The 16,035-nt window shown below is 33.1% G+C and overlaps 1 protein-coding gene across 2 annotated transcripts in view; it reads right to left on the bottom strand.

Moving 5' to 3' along the window:
• LOC130628931 (gamma-aminobutyric acid type B receptor subunit 2-like) overlaps positions 1 to 16,035 on the bottom strand; it is a 56,168-nt gene that overhangs the window by 22,393 nt on the left and 17,740 nt on the right. For both annotated transcript variants that reach the window (XM_057441993.1, XM_057441995.1), the window contains exons 6-9: positions 1,538 to 1,603; positions 1,178 to 1,366; positions 783 to 1,022; positions 377 to 452 (exon numbers count right to left, since the gene is read on the bottom strand). In XM_057441993.1, coding sequence (XP_057297976.1) covers positions 377 to 452; positions 783 to 1,022; positions 1,178 to 1,366; positions 1,538 to 1,603 — 571 coding nt within the window. The remainder of the gene's footprint in view (positions 1 to 376; positions 453 to 782; positions 1,023 to 1,177; positions 1,367 to 1,537; positions 1,604 to 16,035) is intronic.

A 16,035-nucleotide genomic window follows, 5' to 3' on the forward strand; every position in this document is an offset into this window, starting at 1 on the left:
GGAAATCGCAAATTAATAAAATGACGTCATTAAAAAACTTTTAAACTCTAATATCTCTGCAACCGTTTGTCAAGAGTACATGGTCATATACATTTTCTTGATCAGCGTTTCAAGATCTATAAGATGCGTCTAAACATTTGTGTATTTCCCTGAAATTGATTCCATGGAATTTAATTTTTTAAAGTTATAGGAAGGAGAGTTTTAATATGTCAACATTTAAAAAAAAGAAAATCATTTTCACTGGAAGAAAATTTCTTTGACCCTACATAAAATTTACGGTGAATCATACTTCTGTTTGCCTTGTATACTGAGTTTCTTAGTGACTTGTTCGATGGATTGTAACAAGATACAGTAAGAAAAGAATTAGATTTCGTACCATTTATGCCATATATTTCAAACTTTGTATAATCTACTGTTCGACCACGCTGATTTTGCCCAAAACGTATAAAGCCCTAAAAATTAATAAAAAGTAAGTTGAAATGCAGGAGCGACCTGCATATTTTATTGTTTTTAATATACTACAAAGATTACTTTAACTATTCTTATTATGCAGCATTTACTACATGGAACAAAAATTCGTGACAGAGCAAGCAGAATATGGTGTCATGGAGAATATAATAACCGGAATTTAGAATAAACAAAATATACGAAGGAAAAAATTAATTTTCGCTAGAAATCACAAATTTTATTGGAATTGCTAGCTAAGAACTATAGCTTTAATTACTCTAGAGAACTTTATATATGTAGACTATTCGCTAAATCCAGTTACGAAATTCACTTACCGATGCGCCTTGATAAGAAACCTTTTCCATTTCCTTAATCAGATTTTTTGAAATGTCCATACGATCATAACTAAACGATTTCTCAGTGTAGTTGTACTTCTTTATCACTCTGTCCAACGCAAGTGCAACAGCCCATACGGTATCGTACGCATATAGCGATCTATCATTGTATTCTAATACAGTTTTTTTTTCTATCGTTCTTCTTTTCTCTTTTATTAACTCCCAAACTTCATCACCCGTCTAAACATTAAACACAGAGCTATGTTTTTTACTTAAAAAATATCAATCATCAACAGCGACTTTGAGAAAACAGCATATAGTTTAGAAAAAGTGTGTTTGATTATGCATTTGATTTTGTAGTTTAGTTACAAATGTGGGGAATATAAAACACATACTATTTCAGCTATCGTTGTGTTATAGTCAAGTCTTTTCGCCACTCTCCTAGGAAATAGAATATTTTTACTTGCTTCACTTAATTCGGCTGCCGTGCATTCCGTGTCTTTACGCTCATGGAACTTTATATCGAGATTGTAATTTGAGATTATCCATAGGTATTTTGACCCAGTCATATTGTGTTTATAAGCCTAAAATAAAAGCAAAAGGGTACAAAAGGAATGAAATAACTGGATGATGAATCTGGATGAATAAATGATTTGAAAGTAGATTTAATCTAACATTTGTCAATAATTGACGGACATATTAATGAATATGTAAGATTAATAACTGTCGGTGCATAGATTTGCATATATCTGTACCTCACACATCACATCTTTTAAATTGTGTTCCCTGAAGACACCAACAATAATTCTGATATCTTCATTCTAAACAAAAAGGGTAAAGTTGGTCAGTTGGAAGCTTAAACTTAAAAACTATTCTTTTTAGGAGTTAATTTAGTTTTATATACAACAATGTTAATGTTTTACTGTTGAAGCACCCAGGTTTAGCGTTAATAAATTTGTCTCAAACGACGAATTTATAACAAATGCGTCCCTCTCATCGTTTCTTCAGCTTTTTAGTTACACAGACAATAAAAAAATCCTCGCAGCCAATGTTGGCTGGTTGCTTTAATATTCGCTGTAACAAACTTATTTTGCTGCTTAAATTTTACACATTCTTCTGCAAGTGTCAAATATCGTAATGTTTTGTTTACCAGGTTTTATTCTATAGGAACTTTCGATTTCTGCATAGAAAGGTTCTGTTTTTAGACAGGACTGTTTCAAATTTTTACCTCGAGTGTTTACGGAAGTAGTCAATTATATTTATTATAAAAACAATAAACCGAACTTCTTTTTTTTATTTTCACCTAACTTATACGGATAACTGATACAATAATAACCGATTATTCTTTACTGTACTGAAAATAACGACCTCTGGAATTGTCACAACCCCGCAAGCTCGGTAGGCACTTAGACCTTGGACGATAGTTGCGGTACAGCTCGGAGAAGTCGGTTATTATTATATTATTGTTCTTAATAAGGCACTATCAGCATCGCAAGCCATAAGAAATGGTCTAACGTTGATGAATTACTTCGATGTAATTAATGACCAATTAAATAAATGCTTAGCCTACCAGAACAAATTATTGGATATTTGTAAAAATTTTGACAAAATTTAAAATTTCATATCATAGCAGATAAATTTTTAAAATTTTATATAGGAGGTAGATACAGGCCGTCGTTATTTATTGCTAAAAACTATCTATATAATAATACGCCAGTTCCGTGTGTCTGTAACAGGCAAAGTGGATATCGTCATTTTCCTTTGATGTTGCCGAAAAAAATCTTTGATGTTGCCGAAAAAAATATGTCTTCTTTGTCGTGAAAAGCCGCGAGTTTTGTGTGGTTTGTTAAATGAAGTTCTAGCACAAAGTAACGGAAATTGTGTTTGCGAAAAAGATGGCTGTCCTTTTTAAGCATTTGTCTTCCCTTGCCTTCAAAATAAATCTTTACAAAAGCATTTAAAAAGGGGCATGGTATATAAATGAAGTATAGAAAGGTTTCTGTAAGGTTTGTTTATGTTTTTTTCAGTTTTGATGATATTATTGATGCGAGACATGTTTGTTAGCTAGCATCAACCACACCAACAACAACTAGCTAGGTAGCTAGGAATTTATAAATATGTAGCCATGTTGTTTATACCTAGCTAAGTCTCCAGTTTATATTTAAGTGACCAGCTATTACCTGCTGTAGCTACCTTATGTTAGCTTCAGTTTTATGTTGCTTTTTACATGTAAGCTAATCTTAGTGGTCTTTGCTAAGAATGTGACTGTAACTTATTTTAATTGACATTTTAAGCTTAAATTAACAAGCCACAACAACTTTTAAAAAAGTATTACATAATATTTAAGAAGACTTTAAGGACTGTTTTTAAGCAAATAATGTATTTTTCACAATTTGTGTATGCAAATAATGTATTTTTCACATTTTGTGTAACTAAACTTATATACATCGGTTACATGCAATATGACGAAACGATTTTTATTTAACATGTAGTAATTCTGGTACCTTAAGTGTAGTGATTTTTGTTGTTCTAGATGTTCTGACTAAAATGTTTTTGTTTATGGCATTTTGTCTCAATTAAGAAAAGTTTCAACTTTTTTGAGGGAGTACAACACCGAAAGTGTTTTTTTTATATTTTGTATAAATTCATGCCGGGCAGGACTCTGTACAACATACCGAAATGACTGATCCCTCTCTATTTATAAATTGATGTGTTCCAAATCACAGTTTTTTGAAATTTTGGGTAATATTTAATGAGTACAAGATGCAAATACTGATTTTTGTTGAATCAGAAGTATTTCCTACAACCATTCTTTTTTTACACTTTTGTGGAGAAAAAGTGTATGCAATATCATCAGAATAACTGATTTTTGTTGCAAACTGTTTTTCTTTTTCACATTTTGGATTGAAATATTGTTATAAAGGGCATATATCAATAGACATATATATACCAAAATAATTAAATTCTGCAAACTTTGATTTTGTCGTTCACCTCTCATCTTTTATATTTTGATTAAACTTTTGAGGAAAACCATAGGAATTATTTAGAATTTGTATTTTGCGTTGCTATTTTAGTGCAAAAATTTAACTGTTGTGAGGAAGGACCATATGCAATTATATATACTAAAAATAATAATTTGATATTCTACAAGTTGTATTTTTGTATGCACTTAAATGACTGCTTTTTCTGAGTTGAATTTGATGGGTTTCATATCAATTTTGTGGAAGATTTTATGGCTGAAGACAATATAGAACATGCCAATTGAACTGATTTTTGTTCATATTTTGATTTGCTCCTCATAAACCTTTGTGTTCTACATTTATTGTAAACTTTTGTGAGGAAGGACCATATATATATACAATGTTTTCAAAATAATAATTTTTGTTGATTTGAAATTTACTCCTTGCTCATTGCTTTTTCGACATTTCAGGTTAAAATGTTTGGTAAAGTCAGTACGGATCATTAGACAAAAAATTGTTTTGTTAACCGGTTAATTTTTACATTTTGTGCATATTTTTGCTGGAGAGGATGGTATGCAACCGAATAAATGATTTTTCAAAGTTTAACTTTTTGTTTTTAGGTGTTTTGTGTTTGTTTAAGTTTGGCTTTTTGATATTGTTCAGGTTGTATTGTTGTATAAGCATTTAGGGAAAAGACAATGTTTAAAATGCTTAAAGAACTTATTTCATAGATCTGTGCTTGCTGTTGCAAGCCTTTCTTTTCGACACTTCAGATTAAAATATTGAAGGTTTTCAACATAATCACATAATAAGATGTATACATATTTGAGATATGTGTTATTTCTGACATTATTATTATTGTTGTCGTAACTGTCTGGGTTGTGACTGTCAATGTTGTACTTTCTACTAACTAGATTTTTCTGCCTAAGTGGATTTTTCCACGGGCCTAATCGACTAGTCTCTATAATAATGCGCCAGTTCCGTGTGTAACAGGCAAAGTGGATGTGTTCATTTTTCTTTGATATCGCCGAAAAAAATCTTTGATGTTACCAAAAAAAATATGTCTTCTTTGTCGAAAAAAAGCCGCGAGTTTTGTTTGTTTACGTTTAAAAATCACGTGATCAAACGTAAAAAGTTTGTTAAACGAATTTCCTAGCACAAAGTAACGGAAATAGTGTTTGCAAAAAAGATGGCTGTTCTTTTTAAGCATTTGTCTTCTCTTTCCTTCAAAATAAATCGTTACAAAAACAGTTAAAAAGGGGCATGGTATATAAAAGAAGTATAGAAAAGTTTCTGTAAGGTTTGTTTATGTTTTTTTAGTTTTGATGATATTTTTGATGCGAGACATGATTGTTAGTTAGCATCATAAAGCCAACAACACCAACAACAACTAGCTAGCTAGGAATTTATAAGTATGTAGCCATGTTCTTTATGCCTAGCTAAGTCTCAATTTTATATTTAACTGATCAGCTATTAGCTGCTGTAGCTAGCTAATGTTAGCTCCAAACTTAAAATTCCCAAAATACCTAGCTAACCTGTGAGTTTTATGTTGCTTTTTACATGTAAGCTAGCTACCGTAGTTATCTTAGGGATCTTGGTAGAAATATGGCTGTAACTTATTTGACTTGACCTTTAAGCTTAAATTAGAAGATATAACAAGCCACAACACTTTTTAAAAAAGTATTATATAATATTTTAGAATAGTTTAAGGACTCTTTTTTATGCAAATAAATATGTTTTTTTCAAATTTTGTGTAACTAACTTACATCGGTTGCATGCAATATAACAAAATGATTTTTATTTAACATGTAGTTATTCTAGTGGCTTAAGTGCACTAAGTTTTGTTGTTCTAGATGTTCTGCTCAAAGGTTTTTGTTTATGACATTTCGTATTATTTAAGAAAAGTTTAAACTTTATTATATACATGATAACACCGAAAAAACTTGTGTTTTTTTTAATTCTTATTTGACAGAGGTTTTAACATTATGGGGAAAATTTACGTAGCTTTTTACATTTTTTGATTTTGTTGCAGTGTTTACATGGGATTTTATTTATTTATTATTTACATTTTTTTCAATTTGGGTAAAAAATGTACAGGAAAGGCTTGGGTCAATTTTCATTTTATATACATAGTTTATATAATATATAATCTGTTTGTGGCAAAAGAATCATGCAATATACCGAAAGAAGTAATTTTTGACTTTACACCTTGCAAGCCATTCCTATATTAAAATGAGAAATTCAACTGACATTATATATATACAAAATGTAAAATTCCCACAAAATCCATTAAACGTTATCAACCCTGAAAATTTTAAACATTTTCCTGATTCTTTTTTTGGCTTGCAAAGTTCTTTTTCTGCAAAAATTTCTAAAAATAAAGACAGAAATTAAGTATTTTTAAAATGTAAATTTAATTTCTTCCAATTTATGGTTTTAAAATTTTCATGTAAGAGTTTGTGGGCAAAGACATAAATCAGCATGATAGAAGGAACTGACGTTTGTTGATGTAGAACTACTAAACACAACCGTGTTTTTTACATTTAGTGAAGCTTTTGTGCTTTTAGCCATATTCGGTACACCAAAAGAGCTATTGTTGATTTCGGTTTTATACTCTTTGTAAGCTATATTTTCTTTTTTTTGACATTTTGGATTACCTTATTGTTGCAGAAGGCACATACAATATGCATATAGCAAAATTGGAATTTTGCAAGCTTCTGTTTTATCACTCAATTTTCACATTTTATATAAATCTTTCGGACAGGATGGTATGAAATAGACCAAAATACCTGATCTTAGTTGTTTTTAATTTACAGGCTGTGCCTTGTGAAACTTTAAGGTGAACATTTTGTGTAAGACAATAGCATGACATATACTGATATATACTTTGTTGTTTTAGATGTGATAACTGAAACATTTTTTGACATATTTATGTTATTTTGTGAGGAAGGACCATACACAGAAGAAAAATTAGATTTTACACATTGCAAGCTGTGTTTTCTATATTTTGTATAAACTCTTACCTGCGAGCACTTTGTACAACATAACGAAATGACTGATCCTTCTCTATTTAAATTTGATGCGTTCAAAGTCGCAGTGTTTTAAAATTTTGGATAAGATTTAATGGGTAAGGAATAACTGGTTTTTGTTGCAAACTTTCATTTCTGCATTTTGGATTAAAATATTGCTTTGGAGGGCATATGCAATAGATATATATATATACCAGAATAATTTAATTTTGTAAACTTTGATTTTGTCATTACCTCTCATCTTTTATATTTTGATTAAACTTTTGTGAAAGACCTGGGTATGGAATGGACCAAAATAAGAGAATTTAGTATTGTTTAGAATTTGTATTTTGTGTTGCAAATTTGGTGCAAAAATTGACATAAAATGAACTGTTAGATTGATTAAAAAAGTTTGACTCATTACAACTCAAATTTTTTTTTGGCATTTCAAATTTGACTAATAGCCAAAAATAATTTGCCAATTAGTTTCACACTATACAAGCTGTTTTTTATATATATTTTATGTGAACATTTGTGACAGAATACTATGTGACATTTGAAATTTTGTGTAGGACTTATTGATGGTAAAACAGCTACAAGTTGCTAAAAGGACTGATTTTTATTAATTTTGGGTTTAAAAACTTTTTTTTGACATTTTTTTAAAGTTTGGTGAGGAAGGACTGTATGCAATATATAAAAAACGTTTTGTTGCATTATAATTTATCCAATCCCTTTTTTTAAACCTAAACAAAAATTTCTGCCAGAGGCATAATTTATTGCTTTTTTTACATTTTGTGTCAACCTTTGGCTGGGTTTGTAATAAACTAACTGATTTAACATATACAGTGACGAAGATTTGTTTTGGACATTGATCAGCTTTTATTGTATGTGACATTTTGAGTGATATAAATTTTATGAGTGAGATGTAGTTTGAAATGCTTTGGTAAACTTTTTTCCGAATAATTTTTGCATTGTCAGCAGGGGCGGATCTAGGGTTAGGCAGCCTAGGCAATTGCCTAAGCCTAGTTTTGTGAACTAGAAAAAAAATTCTCTATAGATAGAATAATCTATAAAAAAAACTAAATTATTTTTATCAATTTATTTTTGGCATCCGCCGATTTCGACTATGACGATGCGCGGCGTGCGTGTTTTATTTTACTCAAATAAGCAAACCCGGGGCGATCTTAGGCAAAATGTCTATTCGCCTAAAACGTCCGCGGGTTTTAAAGTTCCGAATGAATGAAAATCACAGATGGAAGAAAAAACGCCTAAAACGTCCGCGGGTTTTCAAGTTCCAATGAATGAAATTCTGGAATGTGAAGAAAAAACGCCTAAAACGTCCGTGGGTTTTAAAGTTTAAACGCCTAAAACGACCACGGGTACGGTTACATGGAGTGGATGTTTCTTTTTCAACATGGTTTACCTGGATCAGGTCCAATTGCAGGGAGCACTTCAAATGTCTAGAATATTAAAGCAATTGTATGCCACCTAAGTTAAATAAAGAAATTTTGAATTTGGAAACCTTTTCAGATATTGAAAGGATTGGAAATGCTGGAGAGAAGTATTTTGGCCACGTGTGCCGTGTTGTTGTCTCAAACCAAACCTTTATCTTCCTCTGCAAGAGACAATAAATTCAGTAATACTTGAAATATTTTAGTTTTAGCTGCTCCTGAATTTTAGGCACTTTTGTGTCAAGAACTATTCTTAAAAGTGGTAAACCACCAGATGTTCTTACAAAACGTGTAATTTAAATCTTTTTCTTATCAAAACAAAAGGTTTTAACTTGGCCTTGATTAAATGCATTGTTTATAAACATAAAAGCCCAATGCCAAACGAGATAGCTAACGGAGGCAATTTATGTAAACACTGTCTTGGCGGTCGAAAGATGTTTTGATGTGTATGTTAAATTCGGTATAGAGTATTACTAGCTACCTGTATGTGTATTAGTTGGAATTTTGTTAGTTTTTTTTCTTTAACGTCTTAAGGGTCACTGGCTTCGTGTAGGCTTCGTGTAGCCGTTTATGCAACTGTGTATCTTTGTTTCTGTTTGGGAGAGAATACATTCTTGTAAGATAACTAAGGGACAGCTCTTTCATGAACGCAAAAGTCCAAGCTAAATGTTAATAGATCTGCAGATCCCCTTTCCCTCCCCTAAACATCAAATCAGAAAAGGTAATCTTTGAATGTTGTCAGTCCTTGAAACCATAAGCACTCATCCATGTGTCCCTGCTAAGCAGGTAGACACTAAAAGTTAATAATTCTTTCTGTTCTCTAAGAAATCGATGTATACAGTATGAGATATAATTAAACGTCAAAGGATTCTACCTCGTCCCACCGCCAAATTTATACGCTTAGCATATACTTTTTTATTGTGATTGTCCCTAAGAACTTTGACTTTGTGGGAACTTTTAAACAGTGCATTTTATATGCAACATCCCACTGCTCATTTTAAAACTTTTAAGAACACGAGAAGATCTCTTTGACTTTCCCATGTTACTTTTAATTGTAATAATATTGCTAAAAACAAAAGAATGAAGCAATACCTAATCTAAGAATAGTCCAAGTTTGTTTTATAATATTTCTTATTCTCATCTTGCTGAGCAATACATTGATATAATTTTGTTTTAGGATAAGATATTTTGATGTCACCCTGGTACCTAAGATGAATATTCTTCTGACAATGAAAATCACCATCAATTAAAAGAACACAGATTTGTTAATCCTTATAATATTGGAAAACTGTAAACAATGGATATCCATTGTTTACAGTTTTCCAATATACCAGATATATGATGAAACACAACTTTGTGGATTATACCAAATCATATATCTGGTATAATCCACAAAGTTGTGTTTCATAAGAGGAACTAAGAAGGTGAAAAAAATCAATCAAAATAACTTGTATTTTGATGTCACCCTGGTACCTATGATGAATATTCAAGTAAATAACACAGAAGATTTGTTCTGAATCCTTATAATATTGGAAAACTGTAAACAATGGATATATATCTGGTATAATCCACAAAGTTGTGTTTCATAAGAGGAACTAAGAAGGTGAAAAAAATCAATCAAAATAACTTGTATTTTGATGTCACCCTGGTACCTATGATGAATATTCAAGTAAATAACACAGAAGATTTGTTCTGAATCCTTATAATATTGGAAAACTGTAAACAATGGATATATATCTGGTATAATCCACAAAGTTGTGTTTCATAAGAGGAACTAAGAAGGTGAAAAAAATCAATCAAAATAACTTGTATTTTGATGTCACCCTGGTACCTATGATGAATATTCAAGTAAATAACACAGAAGATTTGTTCTGAATCCTTATAATATTGGAAAACTGTAAACAATGGATATATATCTGGTATAATCCACAAAGTTGGTGAAAAAAATCAATCAAAATAACTTGTGAATATTCAAGTAAATCATAGAAATGATTTTCACGTAAAACATATACAGATCGAAACAAGAATTGCATGTTAAAAAACGTTCTGTTACAGACTGTAAACTAACAAAATGTCATGTCAACTTATGGATATGAGTAGGATTTGTATATATGTTGCTTTTTATATGAGAATCTTCATAATTGGCTTATAGTTACTAAAACTTTCTTAAAGATTTTACAGTATTAAAATATTTTTTAAACATAGTTGACAGGGACATGTAAGGGTAAATAATATGAGACATCTTAAATGTTTTGATGTTATTTTTCTAATTTCTAACTCTTTTCTGGCTTAATAAACTGCCTTTCTCTTGTGGGAATTTCATAGCATTAAAATTAATGCTTAATAGAAATTGGTGCAAAACTACACCAGTAACCCTAATGCTAAACTGTATTAACTTCATGAAGAGGTGATTACTATATACTTTTTGTACACGTTTATTATATGTTGCGATCTTACACTGTAAGTCTAACTGGAAATCTTTCATTCTTTTATATGCTGGTTTTCTTTGTGCATTTGCAGGTTGTTACCACAGACTATAATTTTCCAAACAATATTTCTACGTTGCACTACTGTTGACTATCTATTCCTAAAATTGTCTTGTAATGTAATTTTTTGTTGTACTGTTAGTTATTAGACTTATTGCATGTTTTGAAATGAAGCAAATCCCCAACTTATTACTTGTACTCGTATTATGTACGCAAAACGAAAAAAGATGCTAAGATACTTAATACCAATATGTGATTCAAAGAAATTATGGAAACGCTAACCCTGTTTCAAATCGAATTTGCTAACCAGACGCATTTTCCATCCGCATGTTTTAACAAGGATAAAGTGGTAAAACTACGGGGGTTACTGTTATTTGTTTGGCTATAAAGAAACTTTCGTTTCTAATCTAGAAGGATTCTTAATAACTAAAAACCTTACTTTTGGGAAAATTTTAGTTCCTTTTACAGCAAAAACACAAAACGGCCGATTTACCTCGTACAACACCACAACCCTTGACATTACTTTGCCAAAAAATCTATGAAATTTTGCCTAACCAGAAAAAAATCCTAGATCCGCCCCTGGTCAGAGGGTCAGAGCAAGTAATATTAGTAGATTTAGATTTGAAATATCACATTTTTAAATTTAGTCATTTTTTGCTGAGTAAGTTTTTGAATTTAGTCACTAATAAAGAATAAATACATAAAACTGATAAAAATTGGCAACAAGAAAAAAGAATTGGTAAAAAGATGGTGGGACAAAAAGTTAGATCGTAAAAAAGTTATGCCGGCAAAAAAGTTTGGTCGGTAATAAAAATGTCGGCAAAACTTTTAGTCACTTTTTGCCGACTTTTTTTTACCGATAAGGTGCTCTGCAGTTGTTGGATACCTTTTTTTGGTCATTTATATAATAATGCAGATTGTAAGATTCGCGTTTTTCTTAATGCAAGCTGCAAATTTATCTACTGATTTAGAGAAACTGACGAGAGCTACTGCCAAGTTAGAGTACATGGATATGAAAGACAAACTACGGAAAGTATTTGGTGACTCGTTTAAAGACTGCTCTGAGGTGGTTCATGTGAAGCAAGAAGAAGCTTACTACACTTATGGCAAGGACAAGTATGGTAATGGAAAACGAGGCGGGAGATTTTTCCCCGTGGAAGCAGTTCCTGGAAGTCAAAGAAAAGGAGTGCAGCAAATACATCTGATAACCCAGTTGATTCTGAAGGCAATGTTTTACGATGTCGTCATTGTGAGTCGATAAAACATTTCGTCGGAAGTTGTCCTCATCGTGAGAATGTTTTACGTGTCATCATTGTGAGTCGACAAAACATTTCGTTGGAAATTGTCCTCATCGTGAGAAAGTGTTGGAAGAAAGTAATATGACTGTTCATATTACACTAGTGACTGGGAAAGGTAGTGGAAGTATGGTGTTAGAAATGCTGGAAAAAGGTATCCTTGACAGTGCTTGCACGTGTGGCTGGATCAGTGAGTTTTGAGTTTGTTAACATGTTGAGTGAAAAAGATCGACAAAAGGTTCATCACAGTACTGTTTCAAGTGAGTCGCTGTTTCGTTTTGGTGATGGTGTGGAGAGCCGTAGCTTCAAATGTGTGAAAATTCCAGTAAAGTTTGGTGGAAAAAAACGGAAAATTGTGAAAGTTGATGTTGTGAGTAATGAGATTCCATTGCTTATAAGTAAACCTGCGATGAAGTCCTTGTGTATGAAAATTGATTTTGAAAACGATTCTGCAATGATTGATGGTGAAAAGCTTGATCTTCAGTGCAGCTCATCAGGACATTACTTTTTGCCATTGACAGAGTTAGCTCATGAAAACTGTAAAGTTGTTTTTCATACAGAAAACCTGTTGACCTTACCTAAAGAAGAAAAAAAGAACAAGGCAATAAAACGTCATCGTCAATTATGTCATGCGTCAAACGAAAAATTGTTTGGCTTGTTAAAGAAAAGTGGATGCAGTGACAAAGAATTTTTTTATTTGATTGATGATTGTTGTTCTTCTTGTAATTTCTGCGAGCTTTACAAAAAACCTTACTCTAGGAAGATGCTGATAATTGTGGTGAGACAGTAAGTGATGTGGATGCTGAAGGTTGAAGAAGTGGTAACAAGTGGTGCTAAAGCTAGATGTCACTGTTAGAAAAGAAAGTGATAAATCTACTAGATTTGCGAGGAAGAGCGACGTGTCTCAAAGTAAATACTCCAATCACAGTAAGCCTAAGCCAGAAAGTAACATTCGTTATATGCTGAGAGATGGTCGTGGTGGTCAGACAAGAGTTTTATCAAGGCAACCAAAAAGAACAGGTGGTTCTGGAGATTGGGGTAATGTTCTGAGGGCCGGAACGGATGAACCAAGTAGTATAAATTGGAATCAGGTGTCTTGGTGGAAAAAATTGGCTTCAGAGGAAACTGTGTTGCTTCTTTCAGAAACAGATGAGTGTAAACAAGCTGTGATTGATGCAAAGGAGAAGGAGTTCTCTAATCTGTGTGATCATAATGTGTTTCAATGGGTTGATGATGTTGGCCAAGCAACGGTGTCGTGCAAGTGGGTAATTACAGAGAAGGAGAGAAATGGAGTTACGTTGTTCAAAGCTAGGTTAGTAGCGCGAGGCTTTGAGGAAGTTTTAGAACGTAGAACTGATTCACTAACTTGTAGTCGCCAAGCTTTAAGAATGGTGTTTGTGTCTTCGACATCAATGTCTTGGAAGCTGGAATCATTAGATATTACATCAGCCTTTTTACAAGGAAATTTGTTAGAGAAAGATGCTTCTGTTCGACCGCCTGCTGAGTACAGCAAAAAAAGTAAAGTTTGGAAACTTATGGTCTCAATGACGCGCCACGGGAGTGGTATAATAGAGTTGAAGAAGTTTTGAAAGATTTCGGTGGAAAGAAAAGTCGTTTTGATAGTGCAATGTTTCTGTGGTATGATGATGACGAATGTTTGTGTGGCATTGAGGTGACCCATGTAGATGATTTTATATATTGTGGCACCAGCAATTGTCTTCTGTTATCGATGGTATTTTGACAATATTCAAAGTTAGTAAACAGGAGTGCTATGCTTTTAAATATATTGGACTTAAAATTGTTCAAACACCTCCAGAGATTTTTCTAGACCAAATCAATTACGTTCAGAATCTCAGACCAATAGAAGTGTCTCAACAGCGAGCTTCACAGAAAGATGATGATCTTATTCTCGAAGAAAGGAAACCCTTAAGATCTCTTTGTGGTCAGCTTATATGGGTTACTTCTCAGACCAGACCAGATTGTGCCTTTGATTCGTGTTATGTGAGTAACTATGGAAAGAATCCGAAAGTCCGTAATTTCATTAAGGCAAATAAGGCGGTTAAGAAATTGAATGCTACAAAACTACGATTGACTTTTCCCAATCTTGGTCATCCAGAAAATCTTGCAGTAATGGTATATGGTGATGCGACTCATGCGAGTTTACCTAGTGGTGCTTCACAAGGTGCTTACATAGTTTTCTTGTGTGGTAATGGATATGTTTCACCTATGACATGGCGCTCAAACAAGCTTGATCGTGTTACAAAGAGTTCACTATCTTCTGAGACGATGGCGCTTAGTGAGTCAGCGGATGCTGGATATTTTGTTGCATCAATGGTAAAGGAGATATTTAATCTTGATGTTGCTCCATCTGTTGCATGTAAAACTGATAACCAATCGCTACGAGAGCATCTTGAAAGCACAAAGATCATCCAAAATCTGAGATTACGTGTTGATATTGCAAGATTGCGTGAAATGATTCAACTTTATCTCTTTAACCCTATTCGGTCCGGGGGGGCGGATTCCGCCCCCCCTGACGGTTTTTTTTTAATAACTCCTGATTGCTTTGTTATATGGCTATGATACTTACTGAGTTTCAACATTTATCTATTAGACACCTGCATGCTAATTGTTTAGGTCCCATACCTTTCAGAGGCTTTGATATTGGCCATTACTCAAAACTACCCCTAAAAATCTCTATGAAATCCTTATAATGGGGAAAATATAATAACTCCTGTTAGGATTATTCTTAGAACTTGAAACTTGCAACACAACTTTGTTTCATCAAGAAGAATCATTTGGAGTAATTTGAACACGTGACTAATCCGATTTCCCGATTTTGTCAGATTTTACCCGAAAATCGGAAAAAAACGGATTTTCGGGCAATTTTTGGCAAATTTTCATCCGATCCATGTAAATACCGGAAGATATGTTAAATAACTTTTATTTAGCTTTCAAAAACTTCAAACAGAATGTAAAAATTTGCTCTAGAACAAAAGTTATTATATTTTAAGCAGATAGTGGCATTTTTAACAATTTTCAAGCTTTTGATGACGTCACAGAAAATGTGCTGACGCAAGCAAATTTTTTTTGGCGCCATTTTGTTCCTTTTATGACGTACTATAAGTGTGCCAAGTTTGATTCAATTTGAACAACCCTATGAAAAGTTATTGAGGGGGGGCGGAATCCGCCCCCCCCCCGGTCATAGTATGTTCGAAAAACCCCGGACCGAATAGGGTTAACATAAGCATAAGCTACTGTCTTTATTTCGTTGACTACCTCCATAATCATGATTAGCATGGGAATTATGGCGATTGCATAAACAGCCATAGCGATGGGATCACCCTGCGTTGTCCCTTCCTCAGATTTCAGCTCCATTCCTCCTAACACAAATAACCTAGATGCTATAGAATAACAATTGTGCACGAACGTTAAAATTGATGGGCAAATTATCTTTATATTATGTAAGAAAACGTTTCTGTTCACAGAGTTGAAGGCATTCGCAGCATACCCTAATGAAACAGCTTCTGTATTCTCATCTTGAAATATGGTGTTCATTGCATGAACCGCAGCTTCACAGCCTGCGTCATGTCCAGCACATGTCTGCAACGATCCAACCAATGAAATGATATAACAACAACAAGCAGATGTAACAACTTTGCCCGCGATTCTTCTGAGTACTCTCCGACACCAATAGGACGAAGCCCTGGGTTCTTATCAAGAGGAATCAAACGACATGCTAAGAATGCTTCCAATGATGCAGAATCTCCCTTGCTAGAGCATAACTTTCGTATGACTTTCGAGAATGTTTCACATAAAGTGATAGAACTTTCTCCGAAGTTGGTAGAGGCAAGTATCCTTCTCCATCCATCCGCATCAATTCCAAATGGTCGAGATCCTCCTTTTGTCCTGATCGCCCCTGTCCTAACTGCCTCTGTATCAATGCATTCGTAACGAATTTGATGAACGATGGGTGGTTCGTCTGGTAACAAAACGTCAGGGCCAGCTTTCTGTGCAGTAGGATGCTTTATTTGTAGGTTGGATAAAGTATTCTCA

Source organism: Hydractinia symbiolongicarpus, chromosome 15, assembly GCF_029227915.1.
Source record: "Hydractinia symbiolongicarpus strain clone_291-10 chromosome 15, HSymV2.1, whole genome shotgun sequence".
Lineage (NCBI taxonomy): Eukaryota > Metazoa > Cnidaria > Hydrozoa > Anthoathecata > Hydractiniidae > Hydractinia > Hydractinia symbiolongicarpus.